At 41.0% G+C, this 27212-nt stretch overlaps 1 protein-coding gene across 1 annotated transcript; it reads left to right on the top strand.

The window, feature by feature from the left end:
- Positions 1 to 3164: 3164 nt before the first annotated feature.
- On the top strand, positions 3165 to 22248 carry nfatc2a (nuclear factor of activated T cells 2a). The gene is made up of 10 exons (XM_062427674.1): positions 3165 to 3297; positions 3757 to 4687; positions 4819 to 4987; positions 7152 to 7354; positions 8465 to 8637; positions 10644 to 10784; positions 13448 to 13503; positions 13644 to 13776; positions 13872 to 14573; positions 20631 to 22248. The coding sequence occupies exons 1-10, from the start codon at positions 3165 to 3167 to the stop codon at positions 20684 to 20686; spliced, it is 2697 nt and encodes an 898-aa protein (XP_062283658.1). The 3' UTR covers positions 20687 to 22248.
- Positions 22249 to 27212: the final 4964 nt, after the last annotated feature.

The following is a 27212-nucleotide window of genomic DNA, read 5'->3' as shown; positions in this document are numbered from 1 at the left end:
TACACAGCACTACCATCCAAACACCAAGTCTATTTTGGATAGGTACTACTGTGTATAGTGTAATTCTGGAGGACATAGACTAACTGCGTGTTTTGTTGTTTAATTTTGGGGGACTTATAGGTAACACTATGTAAGATACCACACTTTACACTTCTTTGTTTGCAGATGACTTTTTGGCAAACAAATTAAATACATTCATACAGCGCCCATATAATATATAAAACATGAAACCTTTCTGTGTTCTGTATGAAAATGCTTATTTTCATGTTTTGTCGCCTTCATCAAATGGGCCACCCTTTAACTTCTTGGGGTTTTAATCATTTTAGTCCACAAGTAAAAAATATGTGATGTAAAAAAATGGAAAAATGGTATATGGTTAGCAAATGTGTGGTGTCAACAAAACACAGGTTTAAAGAGAAACCTGACTCAGACATGTACATGTATATGTTGTGGATTGTTTGCCAACACTAGAGTAAGGTCATTGAGGGATTCCCTCCAAAACACAAGCAGCTGATGAAGTGTCTAGTGGAAATGAGAAAGTGAGTCTGTACTTTTGGTGTCTGAAAGGAAACTACGAAAGCTTCACCTCAGATGAATCCAAAATATCAGTATTCTTTTCCCCTTGGATGCTACTTTATATAACATGTAATGGAGAATTTATCCACGTGACTGCCGGGGTCAGACTATGTAGTAGTCTTGTTCAGCCTTTTTTTCCAGTCAAGAATCAGAAGATGCTGCAGATTTCCATTAGGGAATGGAAATGGATAGTAGCTTCTTCCCTCAATGGGGACAATGGAATTCTCTATATTCCATGTTCAAAATGCGTGATCTAGCAAATGGTCCTTTAAATCTACTCCAAACAAACAGACATTTATAGCCGTCTGGTCTATAATCATTTAAACATTTAGATATTTCAGACAGCTAGACTGAACAGTCTAGTTCACAGTCTTAAGTAAATTTCATGTAATGTATCCTGTAATCAAACTTAGGACCTATTTTTCATTTTTTCTCTCTCCCTCTCTCTCTCCTACAGTGTCCTACAGTAATTTCTTCATCCCTACAATGAAGTTCTTGTGTGCTACTGTCTGAGAGAAGCCGCAGAAATGCCTTGGCGCAGGAGCCGGAGACGTCATGGATTCCTGAGTGTGGGGCTTTGCAGGAAAGCCCTGAGTCTCCGACATGGACCGGCTCCAGGTTTCCATGGCAAAGGCGCACAAACAGGAGGAAACACTGAGGGAATCCCGTTATTTTACAGCATTGGACCATTATAAACACCCAGAGCGGGGAAGGAAGCCGCTCTTGATACTCAAGTAATCCTTATAGAGCTCTAGGAAGGGGGACTTCATACCAGAACCATTGCTGAAGCTGATGCGGCTGCATGTTTTTGAACAGAAAGGGAGTTTGCGCGCAGCTGCTGTGTCGCAGCTTGAAGTTTTTGAACGTGTACAGAGTTTTGTTTCGTCTCCTTTCAACATCTTTTGACTGAAGAACGCTTTTTCCCCTGCTATGGTTGTTCGAGGACGGTAATTTTTTTTTTTTCATCCGCTTATTTTTTAAAACATTTTTTATTTTTATTTTTTTTTCACGATTTTTCTCCAGATGTTTAGAGAGACTTGGAGGCTGGCACAGTACCACACCATGAGGTCGATGGATCAAGGTACTGCTGAAGTGTTGTGATTATCTGGTAATCAACCCATTTGATTTTCAATTGATAGAGTAGTGTTCGCCCAGCAGTGTTTAAGTCTATAATGATGTGAGTTGTAATGTCATCTGTCAGTTGTCACTTGTCGGTGTTTGCGTAGAGACGCTGCTGCGCGTTATCAGCGCACGGCGTGTGCCTTAGCATCACATTGAAACACCAAGATACTACAGTAGGTACTGGGAACATGTTTAATAGCAGCCTAACATTATGCTAATTAATAATAAAATAGTCTAAACTTTATTTTATCGGTTTAAAACAGTAGAGACGTTTTGGATTACTAAAAAAGAAAGACTATCAAACCTAAAAGTTACATATATGACATCAGTGTGTAATATGAGAACAAGGGGAGTAATTTGTAGTATATTTTCAAGTGATGCAAGTCTGACTATATATATGTATATTTATGCATATCTGGTGTGACTAAAGTGCAGGGTGCGCCAATTAGGTTCATATAAGATGCAAATGAGAAACTGTCTAACTGCCACTTGTGTGTAGAAGCTTGAACACTTTATCAGATTTATATATCCTGTCTGATTGTACAAGCTGTGGCCAGTTGTTCTGCTTCATTTGGGGGTTGCATGCTCAATTTCATCCATTATCGGTGGTAAAAATCAAGGTAGGAATTGCATCACCAAAAAGTTAGAAGAAAGGAAAAAAAATAGAAGGTTTACTATGGGAGACATGATGCACATCTGTCAGTTTTGCTGACAGAGCATATAGGCTACTGGCCCACTGGGTGTAAGGCTACAGATAGAAGGAACGCCCTATGGTTTCTGTGCTGCGTCCATGCGTCGTGCGTAAATCTGGGGATTCCCTCAGGAGTGCCAAACCGGTTCTTTTTTATTAACAATGCAACAGCGCGTGTAAATATTTGGCTGGTTTATTTATTAAAATCCAACATGGATGTAGAGTGCAATTTGATGTGTTTTAGCCCTTTCCATCCATTCATTCATCTACCTGTATGCATATGTTCACGTAAACCTGGAATGATGCCACATTTCATAATTGATAGTTGTAAATCGGTTGTTTCACAGGTGATGAGCTCAGTCAGCACCAGGCTGTGTCACTGCAGCATGTCAAACACCCGGGGGCAGCACCAGGCTGCACAGTGTGTCAAAACAGTCTGTAATCTGTTAATTCATCACTTCCAAGCCGCACTTTTGCTTCTTTTTTTTTTTTTTAATCGACGCATCAACGAATAAGGGGAGGCGTGATCAGACTTTAGAGATGAACTCGAGAATTCAACGTTGAGTGTGAAAATAGACCCGCCTTCATCTGAAAATAACTGCGGCGAGCTGAAACAGGAAACTTGTGCGCTTCACCGATGCATCATTTGACACTTGAACAGGTTCCCCAAATCCACATCAGCGCCACAACACCTCTGCCACGTCCCTGTCGCTTTGCCTGAACTCGGAGGAGCCTGTTTTTTTTTTTTTTTTTTTTTAGAGAGAAATTTAGACAGATGACCTCTTTTTACGACGAGAAAGATTTGGAGGAAGAGCTCAGTCGAGTCAACTGCCCTGATGAGGATTTGGAGTTTGAGTACTTGTTTGAATATGAACCACCTTGCAGCGACTTTGCTGGGGGACATCAAGGTTTGTCCGAGGCTTGTCTGGCAGCCAGCGTTCACTCCTCTCGCTCTCTTCCTTTTTTGTTTTGGTTGTCTCAGATATAATATATGGCTTGTGAAGTTGTTGTAGGTGTAAATCAAACAACAAAACAGGAAGTAAATACGACATGCTTCATGAGGGTTCAGACATGTAATAGTCATGTGAGAGAAGATGTCAGTATGAAGAAGCGTTTGTGATCACCTGACAGATGTGTGTTTCATTCAGATGAGAAAAGTTGAGAATGGACGTTTACTTTTACTTTGAAAATACTTAAAAGCAAGACATTTGTCTGCAGTGGAAATTATTGGTGTCATTTAAAGAGATGCACATTAATATTTGTGTTTAAATTTAATTATGTTTTGAATAAATGACTCTGAAAACACTTTTTAAGCATGTTTTTCGAATGTTGTATGGTAATGGGTTTTTGTCTTTCTTCCCCTGCAGATGACCCCAACCTTGCATCTCATAAAGTCCTCAGCCCTCAGTCTGAGCAGGCTTTCCCTCTGGAGGAGGCCTCTCCATACGGCATCAAGTCCTGTAGTCCCTCCTACAGTGAGCACAACACTGAGGTTCTACCAGGATATGACAACCAGGAGGCCAGAAACTACCTGGACAGTACCCGTCCTGCAGGCCTGGCTCTGAGCCCACGGATCGAAATCACCCCCTCCCTTCCCTACAACCATGGCCGGGACTCCCTGCAGAACCACCAACTGAACATTAGCCCCAGACCCACCCTCACTGTTCCTGGCCATGACAACCTTGCCTACCGTGAGCCCCAGTGTCTGAGTCCCGCCAGCAGCAACTCCTCCACCAGCTGGCACTCGGAGAACTACTCCCCCTGGGCTTCTCCTTGTGTGTCCCCCAGCAGCGGCCAGAACCCCGGAGACCTCTGCCCCCGATTACAGAATATCCACACTGGCTCCCCGCGCACCTCCCCGGGCACATCTCCTCGCACCAGCCTAGCTGAGGACGGCTGCCTGGGCCCCCGTTCGCCCTCCTCCAGGCCTGGCTCCCGCTCCACTTCCCCACAGGGCAAACGCACCTACGACATGTACAGGAATCCAGCGTTAGTCCCTGGGCACCGCTCCCGCAGTCCGTCCCCCCACAGTGGCCACGAAGATCACAACATAGGGGCCCACTATCAACACAACACCCTTGTTGAAGCCATCAATGGTTTTGGCACCAATCAGCCAGGTCTGGTGCCAACCAAAATAGTCAAGACGTCCAACCAGGTTTACACTCTGTATCCAGAGAACCATGGAGAAGGGAACTTCTTGGTGTCCTGTGAACAGGACATGAAACCCAAACCTGCTACAGAGCCTTACTTTGTTATCCCCCAAATCTGGCCCAAGCCGCTGGTGTCCAGCTTCTGCAGGTAAATTAGCAAGACTGATTGCTTTTGGTTAACACATGCACACAAGATACATTTCCATATTCCAATCATCATTTTATTTATTTATTTATTTTCATGATTTATATCCACTTTATATTCTTTGTGTTCTGTAGCATCCCAGTGGCTTCTCTCCCCCCGCTGGAATGGCCGATGCCCACTCGCACAGAACAGTATGACCTCCACATTGATGTGCAGCCCAAGCCGCACCACAGAGCTCACTATGAGACAGAGGGAAGCAGGGGTGCTGTCAAAGCGCCCACAGGAGGACACCCTGTTGTGCAGGTATGACCGAAGCCTAGATAAAAATGAATGTATTATTAGTTCAATTAATACAAAATTATAAAAATTTAGCCCTGCAATTCAAAGTCTTGTATATAAAGTCATGTTGTGCATTTCAGTTAGCCTTCCAGTTTGGGAGCCTCAGGCAACCCTGATGGGAGAGCTTGCATGTAATGGCATTTCCTACTCATTATGCACTCAGTAGTGGTGGTGGTGGTGTTATTGCCCAGGGCCAGCTGTATGAAAATGACTTTACATGAGTTACTGTGGCTACTCTCATAGCACCTTCCCCTTTTTTCACTTTCTGAAACAGACAACATGGCCTAACCCCAGACATATGACACAATGTAACCACTCAGTAGCCTCATTACAACACTCACAACTGAACCGAGGTCAGTGAGCAACGCAGCCTCACTGATTTTGTATTTATTTTCTGTCTCCCTGCTTAAAATAGTCTACTGTTGTGTGTCCTCACCCCCGCCCCCCCCATGATTTTAACTACACAAACAGACCTGTGTTCATTCTGTCCCTCACTTCCTCTTACACACTGCTTTGTTGACTGTCTCATATTAGGAAGCGGGAGTGCTAAAACACTCTCTTCCAGATGTGTAAAAAAAAAAAAAAAGAAGAAAAAAAAGACATGAATGCTGCCTGTGGTTAAGATAATTGCGGACTGAGTAATTTGCTGTTATTTCTCTTACACAACATTGAGTTCAAACGCAGCATGTTGAAATTTGCTGTGACACAGTTATAGATGGCCGTATTGTCCAAGAATAGGTTTAACTTCCTCTTCTTTGTGTCACCGTGGCAACATGTCAAAGCTGTTTTTGTTGGTGATAGTAGAGCATTGAGGGAAATAAAGCTCTTCCCGCATCTTTTCCATTTTCTGCCCATCCCCAAAGGCGTCACTCCGAGGTCAGTTCTGCCTGGTTTGCCAGGCCAATCAGATGGTCAGGCCTGGCTAACCACAGCTGCACTCCTTCACCTCGTCTTTCCCTTCCTCCGCTCCTCCTTCGCTTTCTCTGTTTTTCCTTCTTCCCACTCTCCCACTCTCCCTCTCTCCCGCTCTCTCTCTCTGAGCATCGTACCCTCCACTTTACTTTTCCTACACTGCTCTGTGTCATGACTCACTGCTCCTGCCACTGCCATGACAACCGGCCCAACTGCTCACATGGTCTGTTGAGTGTTTGCAGTCAGCTTCCTCTGTTTCACTCAGTGTGTCAGCTACCTGGATATGGAGCCAGCATGGTCATTCATGTTGCCATAGTTTCTGCTCCATTCAGCAGCTGCTGTGATGTCTGAGATAATTATTTCTACTATGTGGTTCATGCACATGATGTATGTAGTGTTTTTTTTCTGACCACCATTAAAAGGAACAGTGTATGTGTTAAGCTGCAGCTCTCTAAGCATTAGAGACAAGTGGTCAGACAGTGTAATAGATCTTAAATAAAGTTAAAGTCTAACATGCAATTAGATTTACTGCAATTACATTTTCCTGTAGTTTATAGAAGAAGTTACCTACCATGTTTGTTCCATCAGTTTGGAAAGTTTGTTATATTCTCTGATAAAGGTGATGCACTCCACTGTTTGCACGAAAACAACATTTAGATGCAAGTTGATGCTTTGTGGTTTTTGCAGGTTTCCTCAAGAGGCAGTCTCTGGTTAAAAGTAACCTCTCCCCTCTCTCTCTCTGTCTCTTTCTGCCTCTCTATCTTTAGTTCACAGCTTCACCTATTTACTATTACTATTATTTCTGCTGCATGACATTCAAAAGAGGTATAATGCAGGTCGGCTGTGCATGAGAGTTTCACTTCTCTTAATATAAAAAGCATGTCGGTGAAAGACTGGATCTGGCTTCGGTTCTTCTTTCACTTATGAAAGAACGCGTACAAGGTTGTAGGATGTGAGTTCTCCGCTGGCTCCCGTTCAAGGCTGCAGAGAGGAGACTCATGCTTTTACACGTGGGTCTGACACTGATTAGAAACCTCCAGGGGGGGAACAACATCTGGAAAGGCAGAGTTACAACAGGAGGTCTCTGAACAAACATATCAAGTTAAAAATGTCTTACATGTTTCCTTCATGTTTCTGTTTCATCGTCTGACAGGGGGAGCTTTCAGTGCAGTCAAAGAAACGTCAGTCTTTTTGTTTTATTTCTTTGTGTCTGCAGTTACATGGCTACAGAGGCAAGGAGCCGCTCGGCCTGCAGATCTTCATCGGTACAGCAGACGAGCGCATCCTCAAGCCGCACGCCTTCTATCAAGTCCACCGCATCACTGGCAAGACGGTTACGACCACCAGTTTTGAGAAGATTATTCATGGCACCAAAGTTCTTGAGATCCCTCTGGAGCCAAAGAACAACATGAAAGCAATGTGAGAATATTGTAATGACTTGTAAAGACTGTGTCACTGATCTAAGGATAGTAATGTTAGCTTTGGACCAGTGTGAAGTAGGTTAACAAGTATTTGGTGAGTTGTGTGATTAAAATTTTGCACAGATATTCCTACTCCCCAGAAGATGAGTCCTACTGACTGGTGCTAATCTGGTTTTAACTCTAGTGCCACCAGCAGGTGAAAGTTTTCCCAATCCATCAGCAGATTGACGTTTTTGGTTCAGAGTATGATTAACAGCTTTTGAATGGATTCCTATTCAATAGTACTTTTGGTCCATATATTCATGCTCCCCTGAGGTTGAGTCCTACTCACTTTGTTGACCCCTGACCTTTCCCGTAGAGCCACCATGAGGTTGACATTTTAGTTTTTTATTTAAATACCTCAACAACTATTGCATATATTGATCCCCTGACTTTTCATTTAGCACCATTATTGGGTCCCAATTTGGTTTATGCCCATATACCTGCAAACATAACATCACTCCATACCATCAACCTCAACTGTACTTTGTGTTTTTTGCTATTTGGCAAATGTTAGCATGCTAACAGTAAACTAAGACAGCTTATACATAATAACTGCTTAATATTTACATGCTAACACCATCATTGTGAGCATGTTAGCTTGCTGGTGTTAGCATTTAACTCAAAGTAATGATGTGTCTAAGTGTAGCCTCACTGAGCTAGTAGACTGAAGGGTAGATTAGGGCTGCAACTAATTGTCATTATCAATAAGTCTGTCGAGGATTTACTTGATTAAGTGTTTCCCAAAGCCCAAAACGCAACCCTAAATATCTTGCTTTTTTCCTGACCAACAGTCCAAAACTCAAACATGTTGGTTAACTATCAGAAAGGAGTAAAGAAACCAGAAAATATTCATATTTAAGAAGCTGGAACCTGATAATTTTGGTATTTGTTCTGTTAAAAAATGACTCAAAACAATCGATTATTGTAATAGTTGGCGATTGATTATCTGTCAATCGACTAATTGTTCATTTCATTAATCGTTGTGGCTCTATTGGAGATACTTAGTCTTGTTTTAATATAAATTTGCCATTGCTTGCTGTGCTTACATATTTACTCCTCCTCACAGAATTGACTGTGCTGGGATCCTGAAGCTCAGGAACGCCGACATCGAGCTGAGGAAGGGCGAGACAGACGTTGGCCGAAAAAACACCCGTGTTCGTCTCGTGTTTCGCGTGCACATACCTCAGCCTGGAGGACAGCACGTCTCTCTCCAAGTGGCCTCGCATCCTATCGAGTGCTGTAAGCCGCTACACATAAAACACTTTTTTTATGATGTACTTTTTGTGCTGTTTTACCTCATCTTTAAAAAGCGGGTTTGACTCCTGCTACAGTGGCAGACTTTATGAAGTCCTCATGTATGCTTCTCGTGGAGGCCAAACCGCTGATGTTTTCATCAGTTGACAAAACTTAATACAAAGTAAACATTTAAAAAAATATTTAAAAAAATGAACCCACATTCAAATGAGTTTGGAGCTGGGCTGATAGTCCGGAGTCCTGTGCACAAAGCTGTCTTTATACTAGCAGGGCTTCCATCCAGTAGGTGGGCGCAGCATGTTGCAGTGTCTGTGTACCTGTTTGTATGTGTGCTGTAGTAAAGTCTGTGTTTGGGTACATCAGTGTATGTGTACACAGTGTTATTAAAGCACCTGGTGTAATCAAAACTCAAACAAGGAAGTCCTTTATATAGCTAGTCAAGACATAATATTCATCGGATTAGCTTCATACAGGCTGCGTGCAATATGTTCCTCTCATTGTAAAAAAAACATGACGTAACATTTTATAATCGTTTCCCATCTGTTTTCTGATTATAAGAGCAACTTCAGAACAATTGTCGTCAGTGAAAAGCAATCGGCCGTAAAGCCGCTCACAATGACACCTGTGATACATCTGTCTGACCTGTTGAAAAGCAAACTGAGTCAGCGTTGGTGTGTCTGAGGTGACGGGGCCCCTTCTGCTGTCATCCTCTTTTGTTTTATCCGCTCGCAGCGCAGTAGGGTGAACGATTATGTTCAAAGGTCACAGTACTGTCGACGCCTCTGTGAGTGCGGCGTTTCGGCTGAGCTAATGGCTGATACTGTAATAAACAAGAAGAGGAAGCGACACTTCACACACTGCAGCATCATTACAGTGTCTAGTGTTTCCACAAAAGTGATACTATTGTTTCTGTTCATTAACACCATCACATACACTTAACCTCTTGCATCAGCTTGTTTCAGCTCCTCATTCAAACTATATGATGTGACACTGAGAGAAACACTGCTGTAAGCCTGTTACATAAAATGGAAATATTCTGGGTGTCTTCTGAATCATATTGTAAACATTTTCTCCAAACTTCACACTGATATATTTGGTATCTTTTGACACTTTGGGACCTCTGCTAGGATTTCAAACAGAAGTTATATTGGCTTTAACAATGTTTGACTGTGCAGCTTGAGCTTGTAATGACCGACACACTATCAGCCTGTTGCATGTTTAACACAGAGCTGCAACAATTAGGCGATGACAGAAGATTAGTTGACAACTATTTTGATCATCGATTAATTGTTTCGGGTCATTTTTACAGGAAAAATACAACACATTTCTGGTTTAAGCCTCTTAAATGTAAATATTTGTTGCTTTCTTAAGTCTTATATTATAGTAAACTCTGTGGGATATGCACTGTTGATCGGACAAAATAAGAGATTTCTAGGCTTGCCAGTTTTCTGACATTTATAGACCGAACGGCTAAATTGATTGAATGAGAAAATAGTCGACAGTTGCAGCCCTAGCAACTACGTCACTCTCAATTTTTAACACCAATACCTTTAAATACCTTAAAATATAACCCGAATAGACCAACCTCAAACCTTGAAAAACAGCACAAAGGTTAATTCGATTTCTTTGCAACAACATGTTCAAGCTTCACACAGATTACATCAAACTGTTATCTTATTGCACTATGCTGACAACCTCTCATGTTAACTCCCCCCAGTTGTGATTTGACAGATATATATTGCCGCTTATTTAAAATGAAAGCTTGTCAAATGACTCAACATCACCTGTTTATTGTAAAGCACAGGCACTTCTTGTTAACAAGTATTTGTGCACTTGTGAGAATCAGTACAGTGCTTTCAAATGAAAAGCTGTACATGTCTTCTCACTTTCTCTCGTATGCTGTTTCGTGTGCTGTAGGTGTAACGCACTACCTCTCCCTCTCTCTCTCTATATCCCTATGTGTGTGTGTGTGTGTGTGTGCGTCCCCGCAGCTCAGCGTTCAGCACACGAGCTTCCCATGGTGGAGAAGCAGGACATGGACAGCTGCTCCGTTCTGGGAGGCCAGCAGATGATCCTGACTGGGCAGAACTTCAGCTCCGATTCCAAAGTCATTTTCACGGAGAAAAACCAGGGTGAGTGGCGTTGAAATCACATCGGACCCCAGCATCTCATCCTCACAACTTATTTTTTTGTTTTTGTTTTTACCAGCATATTTTTTCTATGTATTTTAACAACATTTACCATAAAGCCAAACATTACCTGAAACACAAAGCTATGACTCAATCTGAAAATCTGTAAAAGTAACACCACAACACAGTGATGACTAATGACTCCTAAGTAGCTGTGTGTGTGTGTGTGTGTGTGTGTGTGTGTGCGTGTGTGTGTGTGTGCGTGTGTGTGTGCGTGTGTGAAACAAGTTGATAGCTTTCACATTTTCACCACCATCATTGTGTGAGTTATTTGCATGATCCGAATGATAACACTGAAGCCTCACTTCCTTTTGCCCTTTTCTTCCTCACTGACTTCCATGATGTCTTATCACTCAGACGAGCCTTTTGTTGTGTGATTTATAGCTCTGTTTTGTCACATGAAAGGTTACTCTTAAATACAAATGCATCCAAGTGGAGCTGAAAGACTTACTTTTACATCCTTTTATGAAATTAAATACATGTTGTTGTTGTTTTTAACTTCTATTATGTAATGTTAAAAGAGATAATTGACCCTTTTTCCTAATCTTCTATTTACTTTACAAAGGCAAACTGGAGTGATTTAACCATAATTAGTGCAAAGTGATGTATTTATGTTTTTTATAGGGTTAAACATGAGTCACACCACTATTATATGAACCCTTAATTTCCCTCCTTTTTGACACCATAAGCTGCTTAGCTGTTAACACAACTAGTTTAAAAGTCCCCCTCCACTCAAACTTATGTTTTTCTTATTACTGCTTCATTTGGATGTTTTGAGCCTCACAGTGTAAAATGACGTACGTGCTAAGTTTGACACTAGAAGACTGTTTTCACATTCATCAACTGAAGGTGGAAAGTTTCTCTGTGCTCGTCAAAAAATGTGAGTTTAAAGCGTATCTATGAGCAGAGTTTGCAGGCATCACAACGAGTGCTATGTGGAAACTTGAAGCCTCCGCTGCACAAACACTGAGAATGGAGTTTCTCACTGTGTTCAGCTGAAATGCTTGATGAGGTAGAAAGAGGGCATGTCATTTTAAAGTATCTAGATATAGATAATTGAACTTTCTTAGTGGAAAAAACACATCAGACACACATTTATATTCAAAGTAGAGTATTTTATACACATGTCTTGAGGGGATCTTTAAAAAGTGTGACTGGTATTGCGCACGTAAATCTTCCATAAATCATGTTTTCAACAGTTTGCGTCCAGCTGTTTCTCGACGCTTCTCTGGGATGGACAACTCTGTTAAAACAGCATTTGTCTGCTATTGTGACTCACTGACTCCACTACTGTCTGAGAGATTGGCTTTTTAAATGCAGGCACTTCACAGGCCACCTCAAGTCAAACTTGGACCTGCTCACCCCTGCTGCTCCTTTCTTATTTTTTTTCTCTGGGTTTCCCTGTGTTACGACACATCGCAGTAATGGCTAGTAAGACAGAGATGGAAAAAGAAATCTCACAAAGACCGATTGCCATTGTTTTGGAGAGTTTCTGCATGACACAAAGTTCTCAACCAGTGCAGCTGTGAAATCCTTCTGTATGAGAGACAGCTGCCTCTGGCTCTTGTGCTTGGACACGGAGGGTTGTACAGAGAGAAGGAAAGCTTTGCCGGCGGCCAAGTCGAGTCTGCTCGGCTCTCTCTCCCTCGCTTCCCTTTTCCACCTTCGCTCACAATTATCTCCAGAGGGAGGAACGAGAATCGGGGTCTCCCTTAGAGTAGAATTGCAACAAAACGCAAACAAACACGATAGCCAAGAAAGCAGTCGTCATCGCGTTGTGTAAGAGACGTGGAGAGAATTGATCATAAAATAAAGTCGAGAAAAAAAATAAAAGAAGTTGGCTAGATGTGTGGAATCCCCCTTTTTCCTGCTGACTCATTTAAGCCATGTGTTTCTAATTTGCAATTTGACAGAGGGTTTCCCACCTACAGTACAGTAACATCCAAACAAAACTCTCTGCTGCATGTCGTATCATAGTGCTTGAACATATGGAGTTCACATTTTCAAGCACATTTAGTTTTTCTTAAATTACAGTTAAAGAGTAATTTGATGAAGTGCGATGTAACATAACGTGAACGGTAATCGTTACAGATGTGGAGCCGTGACTGCTCATCACATCTCCCCCTTTGCTAATGTTGTGTTTCTGTCAGTGCTGTCATTCGAGAACTGACAAGGTGTGTCTTTGGCAGCCGTGTGTCTCTTAGAGTAATGGTTGACTGCTCGTGTATTTGGAGTAAACGTACAGATCATCTCCTACCTTTATGTGTGCGTGGTTATGTAAGAGGAAGTGGTTTTAGAAATGATATTATCTACATGCACAATGAGGCTTTTTCTCTCCACATGAATTTTACATCATATTGTGCACATGGCGCCACGTTGACATTAAAAGCTCTGTTGGTTTAAAATACAAAAGGATTCAAAACAAGAATCATTCCTTGAGGTTATTGGTGAGAATTCAGCGTTTTCCTCACTCAAATGCTAAAGACTCACAGAATTTACTGCTGTCTTGTACATCTTGAAACAGTCAACCTTGTTTACCTCACTGCTGTGTTTAATTGTTAAATTGCAGCGTTAGGTTTTCACTTTCTCTCTTTGTTTCCTTCTAGATGGGCAGCAAATTTGGGAAATGGAAGCAACAGTGGACAAAGATAAGAGCCAGCCAGTAAGTGTTTTGCATCAGACTATTTATGACATAACCTGGAAGACCTGTAATACACACACACACACACGAACTGTTTTGTAGTCTTGTCAAAAAGACCAGTTTCAGACTTGTACAGTACATAATAGAGCACTGTATTGTAGAGTATGCTGTTTGTGGAGTTGCCGTCCTACCGAGAGACGTCCATCTGTCATCCAGCCAAAGTGAACTTCTACGTCATCAACGGCAAAAGGAAGCGCAGCCAGCCTCAACATTTCACCTATACACCACTGGCATGTAAGAATGCTGCTCAGCCTAAAAAAAATTATTATATTCATACTTCCTGTTAGGATATTTACAACCATCTCTGTGCTCTTTTGTCTTCCTTACAGCTCCCTCAATAAAGACCGAGCCTCTTGATGAGTATGAAGCAGACCACATTGGCTTTGCCATGCCTCAGATCTTCCAGGGCATGTCCCCTCATTCCTACTACCATAACCCCCGTGCTGTCCTCCACCCAGACAACGGCCTGGTCTCGGGCATGGCATCCTGTCAGCGTCTCAGCTCCAGCCTTCCAGGCCAAGACACACGTTTCCAGCAGCAGAGCCCGGCCATCGTGTATTCCCGTGGGGGCAAGAGTCTGAGCGGCAGCCCTGGCCTTTATCAGCAGACTGGAGGGATGATGTCTGACCCGCATCGGTCAGTCCTGGTTCACACAGGATCCCCGGCACAGTCTGTAGGTCCTCTAGGTGCAGGCCAGCACCCATCTATCATCCAATTCTCCCCCAACAACCACCTGCTTCGGGCAGGAGACCATCAACCTCTCAGTGCTGCGCAGCCTGACAACCAGCAGATCATCTACTGTGATGCCTACTCCCCACAGTCTGCCAACTCCCCTACGCCCCCCCTGGCTCAGGCGGTGGTGACCCACCCTCAGCAGTATCCCACCGTGATCCAGCAGCAGCCCTTCGTGCAGAAGGGGCAGCAGAAAGGCCGGGCTCCCCCCGGCACGGGGCAGATGGAGGCTCCAGGAGACGGACAGAGGAGGGTGACGGTCAAAGAGGAGAACTTGGACCAGGCCTACCTAGATGATGGTGAGTGTAAGTTCGTGCTTTTATACTCTAAATTAGCACCAGCCACCTGTCAAATGCTGGTAAAATATTAAAGTGGCTGGTAGACGAATTGAATGGTTGGTGTATTTAAACATTTATCTGTCAGTGGCTAGTAGATGTTAAATAGCTTATGTCATTCACAGTGTGTGCCTTTATCAGCTGAATGTAATGAAGCGAAAAAAACAGGAGGACAAAGTGATGAATATGTGCAATTCCCTTTTGTGAAAGAGATGGATGATAAGAGCCGCCAACAAAGATATGACTTTTCCTAAGAACAATTCAAGGATATTTACAATATCTGCGCCATCTCCTTTTCGCGTATCCCCGGTCTGATCTACGTACTATAGTATCACTCTGAACAAAGCCAACAGAAAAAGCTCACACTGTTAAAACAATCTTCGCCATGAGGTGCAGTTATGTTCCACTCAAGGTGGAAATAACAGGGATTATGAGTCATATGTTTATACTTATGCTTGTCAACCCCATTACCCTCTGATAGAATTAATGTCAGGCCACATCCAGCAGCAGGCAGGAGGTTGAACCTCTTCCTTATTTTGGAGCTAAAGGTTCTCTAAACTATATTATGTTAAACAATAAAATGACAGGCTCTGAAAAAGGTTTTCGTCTAGTTTTTCGTGTAGTCAGGTGAGGATTAAGTACAGTTTGAAGCTGTCATCATGCCCCATTCAACAGTTCATTCTCCTGGTCGCAGGGGGTTCGCCTGGCACCACACATCAGGAAATGAGCTTTTTCTCTCTCACATTAAAGACAGGGAGGGAGGGAGAAAAAAGTGTCACTCTCTTGACCGCCTGGACATGTTGACACTGTTATGAAGTGAAAAACAACCTCCATGGCAACCATTGTCAAACAGTGGAACGGGCTGCCTGGGAGAGCTGGGGAAAGCCTCTTTGTTTGTTATAGTTGGCTAGGGCTTCTCCTTGGCCTTACGCCCCCCGATTCTGCGGGGGAACCCACCAGAGGATTAGCTTTTTTCCGACCACGAGATTCTGCCAATCTGGCACAAGAAATTCCTATTTGCAGCTGCTTTCCTCCAGAAATCCAGCCTGATCCCTGTAAGATAGCAGGAGGGTGGAGGGTAGTTTGCAGGAAAAGGGAAAGGGCTGTGTGTGTGTGCGTGTGCGCATGTGTGTGTGTTTCAATGGAAAAAATGAAACTGAGAAAAAAGGCCAGCAATGGAATTTGTGTTTTTTGGATGGGACTTGCAGGGTTTCCCTCCGCAGTAAACAGCAACAGGGTTGTGAGCTGGTGAATTAACAAGGAGTTAGAGGAACAGTCAAACTGGGCTCACTGTTTGATCCTCCCATCATCAAAAGTTGATGACGGCCTGTTAGCTTCCCAAGGTGCCTCTGTGTGTTTGTTCAGTTTTAGTTTTCTATTCACGTAGCACGTAACCGTCCCCTTTGAAATCACACGGAAACTAGTTGCAGTTTAGGTGTAATTGCCTTTGATATCTTATGATATTAATACCACATCCCTGAATGCTAAAATAGTATTCATAATGCATTAACAACTGCAACTAAATAATCCCCCAATGCACTCCAACAGGTGATCCACCTACTCATTTCATTATAGAGTTTAGTCATTGCTGCTTTAATAAGAAAAACAAATGGGTGGGGGGGGACTTCCCAATATCTGAAAGGGTGAGAAGAAAACTGAGGTGAGAAAAACCCCTCTGTGTTTGACTGCAAAGGTCGTTAAGTAAAAAAATTAAGCTGGGACCATCAAACACATTTTTTACCAAAGTGAGATTGTCAACATTACTCATCCAGACATGTGTTTCAGTCTGTAGTCATTTTTCGAAAAAGCGTGATGCCACATCCTGGTATCGTCACATTGTTGTGGTCGCTAACTGTCACATCTCCGAGGTGCCTCAACTGTGTCATCCTCTAGTGAAGAGTGTTAAATGAAAGTCAGGTATTTCTTTTTCTACCAAAACTTGGCTCATAATGCCTCCCACGCAGAGGGCTTGTATGTTCAGCCCTCGCACACAAGTTTCCATGCCTCCTGTTTTTGCCCAAACAAGACAAACTCTTGATTGACATTTATATTTATTTATTATATCAGGCTAGTTGAATATTTGAAGAAAAAAAAAAATAGATACCTGTGGAAACGTGCTTTTTCCTTGGATCACAACTATCAAGAATGTCTGGCATTGCTCGCTGCATGCCACAATTTTTATGAAAACAAGACAGAGCCACTGGCTTAGCCTACAAAGGCTGAGAGTGACAGATTTAGTGGGTGTGGAATAAAGCCCAGAGGCAGTGGAGCAGGTGAAATTGTTCCAGCAGGTAGAGATCAGGCTAGAGGAGATAAAGCACACAGCAACAGCCTGGTGGACACGCATTAGTCTCAGCTCACTTCCATCCTATTTAAAAGGCCTGATCAAATACTCAGCTGTATCCAGAGCTGTTATGATGAGTGCATGACAACTGCTTCAAGACACTTGTATTGTTTCATTTATGAGATTTTTGGTAGATTCTTATATTCTTCAAGCTTGTCTTAAAACTCTCACATGTTCAAATACACATTGTAAAATTATTGGTTGCTGTAATTGTTCATTTTCTAGATATTGGCTGTAAGATATCTCTTCCAAATGCATCTGCACTGTAAGAGAAAGGAGTCAAAATCCACACTCCTTGTTCTGAACAAAGTTATGTTCTGTTAAGTTAATATGGAGGTGGAGGAATTTGATTTTTATCTCCGTCTCCTCCGCTGGGTTCACTGCGATCCCTTCACAGCCAGCGCAAAGGAGGAACAAGCTATAATTCTTTCAGTGTACATGTGTGTGGGTATTGTCTCAAGACACACTTGAAAACTCTGCGGTTGGGTCGGTGGTTAGCTGTAAGTCCGCTCACTCAGCTTTCTCTTTTCTCTCTATGGTTTTCAGCTTCGTGCTGTCATTACAACCCCACACCAAACTCTCCTGTATGTAATCCATGAATGTACTGTGCAGCCCTTTACACACAAACACACACACACACATACTGAATGAACATGCAGACACACAAACACACTCAGTCCAGCTCGCAGCAGGCAGTGTGCAGCGACTGAGTCAGCTACTGTACAGGGTGTCTCTCTCTCTCCTCCCACCTTCGGTTGGTAAACAGTGCAGCTCATTGGTGCAGAACTCAGGAGCCAGACACTCACCTATTGAACAGAGTAGCCTGAGTGTTCCCGGGGCCAGCCTCAAATACCCAGTCCGTGCCAACCCTTCATTAGATTCAGTAAAGCCCCACTGTATGTTGCCCCCACTGCGGCGCTCCTGCTGCTCCTCTAAGCTCGTTTTATGCTCAGGAAAAAAAAAAAAAAGTCTTGTGGCACCGCTGGGGACATGAAAGTTTCTTTAAGGCATTAGGTGTCAGAGGGAATTCCACTACAGCCTAAAATAAACAGGGCCGCTGAAGTTGTGACGACAGCAGAGCATCCAGTTTGGCGGCTCCTGCAGTTTTGCAACTCTCAGATGCTGCTCTGGCTATAAAATGTGCTCAGTGTTGAGCTGTTTCTTTTTTCACATCTGCAAATGATCAGATAGAACAGCAGCGGGGGAGACGGAGAGAAAGGGAGACAAGATTGTGTTGTTGGATGGAAGAGCATGTCTGTCTGATTGCTAAATTAGGTTTCTGAACACTTAACTTGCATGTTTAGCTGCTAGTTCATCATTTTAATTAGAGATCATATTTTCCGTCCTGGTCTAAGTGAATTTTCTTACTTTTTATATACAGCTCTTTCCTGCTAGTCTTAGATAAGAACATGCTTTGACCTTTTGACTTCTTTTGGGTAATTTTGTCATGAGCTGTCATCTGCCTAGAGACGCTGTTGTGTGGGTGAGATAGTGTCTGATTTCATTTTACGTGTGTTTTAATAGTTGCACCCTTTGCCTCACCACTATGTAAATCAGGGCTTTAAATAGAGCTCACACAAGCCAACTGAATATCACTCCTCTACCTCTAAAAATAAAACAGCTGAAGGTGATTTAATATTTTGTACAGCTGTTGGTTCATCTTGTTCAACATGTTTTAATCTTAAATGAATCCAGTTCAGTCCTGTTGACTTTAATGAAGTACTGTTGTTTGACATTTTTTGAAAATACACTTCCTGCCTAAAGTTAGATGAGAAGTTTGATGCCATACTCGTATCTGTCATTTAAGAATTAAGGTAAAGCTAGCAGCTGATTACTTTAGCTTAGCATAAAGACTGGAAACACAGGTAAACAGTTAGCCTGGCTCTGTGGGTTTAAGCTACCAGCATAAGGTTGGGTGCTAATTAATAGAGCAACAACACTATAGGTTGTAAATTAAGTCGCCAAAAACGGCCTATATTTACGTTGGTGTGACAGACGCCATCTAGTGGCTGTAGTAATTATAACCTGGGGAAGTGACGCGGTTTATATGACGTTAATATAAGGTGACTTTCTTCTTAGGAGGATGTTGGTTTGGCAGATGGATAGATAAGTTGGTTAGTTAGATGGCAAAAACGTAGCTGCGGGAGACCGCTGTTTGCTTCCAGTTTTAACTATTGCTCGCTTCCTGTTTACAACCGCGGTGTCACGTTTTTAACCATGAGTTGGGGCATTTAAAAAAAACCTTAACGTGGGTTTACTGTGGCCATGATGACGATAATTGTCTAACGTCAAAGGAGTAATAACCATGTTTAAAGTAATCACTTGAACCCAGACCATGATCTTTCCCTGACATTACCAACTGGTTTTTGTGGTTAAACGTAACCAGCCCTTTACCACAGCGTTGTCACACCTTAAAACATTAGTATGTTGTTAAAGCAGCATATTACACTCCAATGGGTTGTTTCAATGAGCTTTGTTGTCATTTAATCTGGAGGACTTGTTGTTCCAGCCTTATGCTAAGCTAAGCTAAGTGTCAGCTGACTGTAGCTTCATATTTAGCATACCTATATGAGAGTGGTATTGAACTTATCTAACTCTCGCCACAAGCATGGGGAACTTGAACGAAACAGCAATAACATCTTTTAAAAAGCATTACACATATTAAGCATGGCAATATTAATAATCTAAATTTAGTGGGTACATTATAACTTCAGGTAAATAACTCAATCCCAAAGAGTAGCCGATTACCATGGTTACAAAATCACAGACACAACATGCTCTGTAATGGCTTGTTGCATGCAAAAAGCTTTTTTGGCCCACTTTAAAATACTTTATTACTCATCGGCCCTAATGAGTTCCCCGAGGCACAGTGGAAGCAGTGGCACAGCCTATAACGTCTCTGACTGCCAGTGTACACAGACAGACACACAGTAGGCCTCCAGACCGGGGCTTCCAGATAAACACCAGAGCTCAACACAGACGGCGTGGCATATCTGGAGAGATGAAATGTTACACATACTTGAGATTCCTTCTTGCTTTATGCAGAACTACCTGTTGACAGTGTGACTTTTGACTGAGTTCACACTGAGGTGAGCAGATATACTCCTGGAAGGTGGTTACACTTCTCTTTACCGCCTGAATGTCAGCGCTTTACCAGCCGATACACCGGAAAGCTTCAAATACTTAGAAACCTGTAGGTGACAATTTTTTTGCAGATATAAATAATCTCAATAATTCCACCCACAAATTGAATATTTTATTTTAATTTCATAGCACCACACGTCTACTACGCCCCCCCCTCCTCCTCCTGCGCATGGTGATTCTATTTTTAGAAGCATGACACCGTGAAAGTTTCCATTTCAACCCCCTTCCTCTTGTGTTGATGTGTATACACACAGATGTAATCGGCTGAGCAAAAGGGATTGCTTATAGGCTCTTGCATAGCTCTACCTCTAGTGGTTATTCACCATAAATGCAGTATTAGTCCGCCTTTTATCAATGCCCTGCACAGAAATGTCAATCAGACCTCCCTGTGTGATTTCACAGTGCAGTATAATCAATCTCACCTTTAAATCTGGTCAGAAGTCTGTTTTAATGCTTTTTTTTTTATATTTGAGGTTAAAAAATGCCACTGTCTAACATCCCTCTCCTTTTTTTTCTTCTCTTTTGCTTTACAGTGAATGAAATCATAAGAAAGGATCTGACGGGCGTTCAGGCAAGAGGACAGACATAGAGGAGTAACCCGAGCGGGAAATAACAACACCCCACCCCACCACCTGCCGGACACACACACACACACACACACACACACATACACACACAAACACACACACGTAGGCTTCAACTTTCCAGTGCGGTGACACACTTCCACCAACAATCATACCTTCTCTTCCTCATTTTTCTGCGTCTATGGAGATAGAAATATCAGCTACCAGCTGCTGTGTTTGCTTTGGATGTGTTTTCTGCAATAAACAGTTTTATTTGGCAAACAGAAGAATTTGTTCGACCCGTGACGTCTGCCAACAACACCCAGCAGGTTTTCAAGAAAAACAATAAGAACCGACAGGCGTAATGTGCCTTATTTTCTCTTCAGGTTGACACTCACATGCTTTACAAAAGAAGAAAGACATATAATGGGAAAAACACTTGTCCACAGAGTTAGCCATACTGCCTAGGCAATAAACTCACACTTGTTTGCCTCATACAAATGAAAAATGTAGCATGCAGCTGTTTCACATGACATCTGTGTAATTTCAACAGGTTAATGTCACATACCAAAAAAAGTCAGCCCAAATATGATGCTCAGCTCTTTGTTGTGGCCCAAAGCTTGCCATCTTTTTTCTTTAATTCTTAGTATGTATTTTGTCTGTAACTCTCTTCGTATGCAGTTATACATGAAAAGACTGTCCAAAGCTTACATGCTGATCATCTCATTTTAAGTGCTTTTTTCTAATTGAAGTGAAGCGCACACTGCCTTAACCATATACAAATGAACTATTGTGTGACCTCCTAATATGCACTGTTTTCAATAACAGGGGGTCAATGTCCTTTTTTGTCCTTTTTTTATATAATATGTGAGTCATGTGAATAATGTACCATTTTATATTCATAAAATATACATTACATAATATTCAGGTGATATGCCAAAGTGGCTTCACAGGGCCTGTGATGCTACAGTGATAGCATGGGTCTAGTTTTTTTTAAAGAGGATTTCAATGCTTGACTTTTTGTTGTTGTTGTTTATCAGTCTTGCATTGGATGACATTTTGGAAAGTTTGGCTCATGCAAGCTGAAGTGAGAGATTTTGTACTCAGATTTAAAAGGTGGTCTTGCTTTTCCTTTTTTTTTAATCAACCTCTATTTGATATTTTTTTGTCTATTTTATTTGTATTTCTCTTTAAAAAAATGATTGTAATAACATCTGTGGCTGTTGCCACAGTCTAAAAATATCCAAAGCTTTTACTGTGTGTATTGTTCTGTGTATAGTTGAATCTTGAGTCCATCCGTAATGACAATCAGTATACTCAAAGCTAAGTGCCTGCCCATGCAGAAGCTTTATGCTTGCAGATGTAAACGACATACTTTTCCTCTCTGTAAATGCCATTATATCTTTTCACACTGACAGCACAGTAGGGATATACAGTGTGGATAGCTGACGTGCTAATACAGCTTGCTTTGATGGAGGAAAAAAAGAAGAAGTAGTTTGAAAATTATTTTTGTAACATTGTAAAATTTCCCTGAGTGGATTGGAGTTTGTTAAAAGTACCAAGTGTCTTAAATATGATTGTAGAAAAACTGTTTCAAGTGAAGTAAAAACAAACAAACACAGTAAAAGTAAAATGTAAAAGACTGAATCTCAACTTTTAATATTTGATATGGACCTATTTTAAAGACAACAAGATTTTATTTTGTGATATTATTCAAGCTAATATTGATGGATATTAATGATATTTCCCATTGAGCCAGTACAGCACAGGTGCATTTGACATTTCTTGAATGTAGTTTATATTATGTAGTTTTTCCCCTTTTATTGTAAATAGTAGATACAAAGTGTGTTTGTCCATGTGTTGAAGTTTGAGTAGACTAAACTAGAAACTATCTGTCTCTTGTGTTTATAGTATACACAAAGTTATCTATATCTGTTTTATTACAAGGTAAAAATGTGTTTTGTTTTTTTCTGAAGGGAATCATGACCCATTTATCCCCCGTAATAGTTTTTATTTTTGTTTATGCATTTGTTATTATAATTTTACAATCTTTAAAGAAATCTTTTGTAATGAAAAGGTTATTAATACTGTCTTATTTTATTTTCTGTGTTGATAGTTGTATCCTGTACTTGTTGCTTTTTGGAGTCTACCGAACTTTGTGCCTCCTTAAACAGTTTCTGTTTCTTGCTATTTTTGTATCCTTAAAAGTAGCAATAAATAATAACCATATACATACCTGCATGATTGTCCTTTTTTTGTTGATGTGTTGCTCCTCTGCATTCACTCTCATTCATTCCACCTTTATTATATACAGGGTGCAGAAACATGAACAAACACAAGACAACCATTAAAATCTACAATAACAAATAACAGATAGGAACACATCGGTAAAGGATGAGAACAGGAGTAAATACATCTGAATGCAACAATAAGGGATAAAAACAACCAAGCTACACTTCACTTCCATCTGACTACAATAAGTACAAGTTGAGTCAATAATGGACTCAATTAAAACTCTTTTCAGATCCTGTTGCAGTCTATTAGGTCTTCTCCTGAGATCTACTGTAGTAAATTAGTGAATTTGGCTAAAACTGCAGATGAGACATGAGATACAATACAGCACAGTGCAAAAGTAAATTGAGTATTCAGCTAAAACTTGCCTTTAAAACAGCAGCAGCTCTCCTCGGTACACCTGCACACAGTTGTTCAGGTACTCGGCCACAGTTCTTCTTCTTCTGTGGTATTTGCCGTCTCAGCTGCTTCTTCCTCTGATCTCAAACTGACTCCATGATTTTCAGATTAGGTTCTCTGTGGGGGCCCAAACCATCTGTTGCAGGACTCCTTGTTCCTCCTTGCTGATGAAGATAGTTCTTTATGACTCTGGCTTGTATGTTTGGGCTCTTTGTCACGCTGCAGAATATATTTAGGACGGATCGGACGGCTCCCTGATGTTGTTGCATAATGGATAAGAATCTAAACAACTTTGGGCTGTTTTTTCCTCAAAGGGCATATAAATAAATACTAAAGAGTGACAGAAAGGGCCAGATGACACTCTTATACAAGTTGCAGTGATGAGTCCTAAAGCTGTCAACTGTTGTGAATCTTAAAGCGCTGCGATAGAGAGGGAGTGAAGTGCAGATGGTGGAACATTCATATAAATTATTTCACCACTGTCGAGTCCGGAAAGATTGTTGATAGATTGAGTGTGAGAAAATATTGTTTTTCTCTGTGCAGAAAGTTTTAGTTTAGTTAAGTTTTTTGTAAGTTCCTCAACATGAAATCTGACACCTAATTTATCAAGAGATTTATAGGATGTGTATGTATATGAGCGTATTGATGAACAAACCGATATAAATAAATGAAATATGACTTTGTGTTAATAAGAGTTCTTTTGGGTTCATGTCCCACTGAGGTTCATCCATGGATGGTTTGTGAAGCAGCTACAGATGGCTCAAAGGTGTCCCTTCACTCTCTCTACGGTGTCTATTATGAGAGGAAAACTGAAAATTAGCAGACCCAGAGTAGACAGTGACTCATCAAGTCTCAAAGCAGACACAGAAACATGTCTGTTCATAATTCAAACAGCATAAAAATACTCAGGATTTAAAGTAAAACCCAATTATATTATGAGCTATTCCCGCATGTTCATATCCACAGCTTCAAACTCCATCCATCTCTTTAATAACAAATAACAACAAGAATGGGACTCGCATGCCTGGAGGCTTTAGTTGCTATGGGGACAGCTTGTTTGGTGCTTGGTCCCTGAGTCCGGGAGGAGGGCTCTCTGTGAATGAACCTTGTGTTCAGGAAGTCTCTGGTTATGACATCACCTCGGATGAAAGAGCAGCACGTGGGCTTCTCTGCATGAGCTCGTCTCCAGCCCACTCATGCAGATATGCCACGATGACTCATGCGCCCTTTAGCACACCATGGTGTAATGAGTTCGGACCGCATTCAGATTTCACTGTGCGATATCGGACAAGAATGAAATACATGATGAGCTTGGCATTTCATTCAACTCACTTTTGTGGTATTTAAAAAAAAACACACAGCACTGAACTAAACCCTGATCAAAGAGCTCAACTGGTCACAATATTATTAAATTAAATCCCACACATAAATCCAGATGAACTTTATTACGTTTTATACCAGCTTTTTATTCCACCACTCATGTATTTTGATTAAGTGTTAAAATATGAAATTAAAAAGTGACCAGCTGCAGAATAACAGCATAAGAGGCTGTTTGTGTGGAATAAAGATGACATTGTCCATTTGCAGACACTTTAAGAACTCATCATAATTTTCTGTGAGACGTGAGTCAGTTTCCTGGGCTTCAGGTGTTTAAATGCTTCTCTAAATACTGAAGCAGGTCATCTTATTAATTTAGCCGGGTGGAGCGCAGATGGAAGAAATATGCATGAAAAACATTATCCAAATAAAGTTGTTAGACTCGAATGTTTAGTAGGAGTCTTTCTTTTAAATAAAAAAAATATACTATCAGTTTCTTATTCATTTAAGGGAAGTGGAAACTTTAACGTTTCTAACAATAATATCACCTCCATCCTCCCAAACACAGCTGGAGAAAACAACTCCAAAGGGAATATAAAGAATGCAGTCTGATAATCATCCCTTATTATAACTTGTATGTGAATTACACAACACAAGACATGGAAATACTGCGTGTACTAGTTAGTTCATATCCTGTATTATAGTGACTACTAGTGTAGCAAGAGGAAACTAACAAAATAAGCGGTGAGCTCTGCTGATGGCCTGCAGAGGGAGACAAGAACTAGTGAATGTAATCCAGATAGAGCTGCTCAACCGCACTTTGCCTGAACTATGAGACTGTTTCTGGGGTGCATGGTGGAGCAGAAGTGGCCCCTCTGTGGAGTAAGGGGAATACTTCAATGCAGAGGTTTTTTTATCAATGAACAGGCAAAATCAGTCACTTAAGAATTGCAAATGAAATCTGATGAAGCACACAGCAGCTTACAAAAGACTCTTTGACAGAACAGCTGCATGCTTTATTAAGTCTTTCTAAAGGAATTTTAATATTGCATCTCACATTATAACACTGCACGTATTCTTCCTGAATCAACTAACATAAATTGTAATGAATCGTTACAATCTGGTGGTGAAAGTATTCCAACAAAGTGCTATTAATAAACTGAAGAAATGAAAACTAATTATCCGGCCTTGACAGAGGCACAGTTTCTTTTTTCTATCAGGACCAGATATGAATTGTGGAGTCTCTATCCTGAGCTGATAGTGCACTGTATCAATCTGCTCATCCAACTCTCCATCAGAAAACAGAGAAGAGTATTTCTCGTCCTTCAGTCGGCTACACAACAAGCTGCAGTGGTATAAAATGTATTATTATAGATATTTTTAAATAAATATAAATAATAAAGTAAAAATACCCCACTAAACCTAATTTAACTATAAACTGCAACAAGGTTTCATATTTCATAAACCGGTCATAAAGAAATCTTGATCAGCAAAGTAACAAATAACTACAGCTCTCAGATAAATGTACAATCATGGGTTACTAAGTATAATATCTCCCATTAATATGTGCAGTAGTGTCATGTAAAGTTAAAGTACAACAAAGATGGACGTAAGCACAGAACTTCAGGAAAGGTCGAGGCAAGTTTATTTGTGCAGCACATTTCAACAGCAAGGCATTTCAAAGTGCTTTGCATAAAACATAAAAGGCTTCAAGACTGAATGTAAAAGCAACACAAGGCAATATAAAAAGACATTTAACCCTTTCATGCATGGATTACCTCATAACCTCAGTCAGGATTTCCTTTCCTAATTTATTTATTTTTTATTTCTCTTTAGGCATGAAAAATTGAACTCATATCAAATTACATTACATTACATCATAATAACATAAATCAACTGATTTACAACCATAAATTGCTGCAGATGAAGTGGTAGTGTATAGGATGAGGCAGTATTGTCCACTGTGGTGGCTGAAGTGCAACTATCCCATCAAAAAATCCATGAATATATAAGAAAACTTTGAAAGCGTTTGAATAGTGGCTCACTGTAGTGACCAGTATGCGTTAAAGGGTTAAATACTATTAAAACGTGTTAAATTGGAGATAAAAAAGAAGCTGTATAAGAATAAGACAGATAAAACAGGAGAGTAAAAGTTACCATACAGTGTAGGTTTTTAATGAAAAGCCTTAAATTTGATTTTTTTTAAAGGAAACAGCAAACATAAAAGTCTTCAGCTTTGATTTGAGAGTTGCAGCAGACAAGCTATATCACTAAATCCTCTCACCACCTGTCATAATGGCTGTCTGAGCCTATTTTTATACACAAACAATGCAATGAAAATGATGAATGTCCTCATGCAGCCAACTGTTCACTTACATTACAATTACACTTTTAAAAAAACAAAAAAGCTAGACGTGTGGCTGCTCAGACAGTCCGAGCTGATATAATGCTTTATTATTATTATCTATTTTCACCAGTTGGTGAAACCTCACTCTTGCTCCAAGGTGAATGGTGACATCAGCTCTGAAGTGGTCCTGATGCTCA

This window comes from Scomber scombrus, chromosome 10, assembly GCF_963691925.1.
Source record: "Scomber scombrus chromosome 10, fScoSco1.1, whole genome shotgun sequence".
NCBI classification, from domain to species: domain Eukaryota; kingdom Metazoa; phylum Chordata; class Actinopteri; order Scombriformes; family Scombridae; genus Scomber; species Scomber scombrus.
The sequence above is the reverse complement of the archived record's forward strand: the minus strand, read 5'-3'. Positions and strand labels throughout refer to the sequence as shown.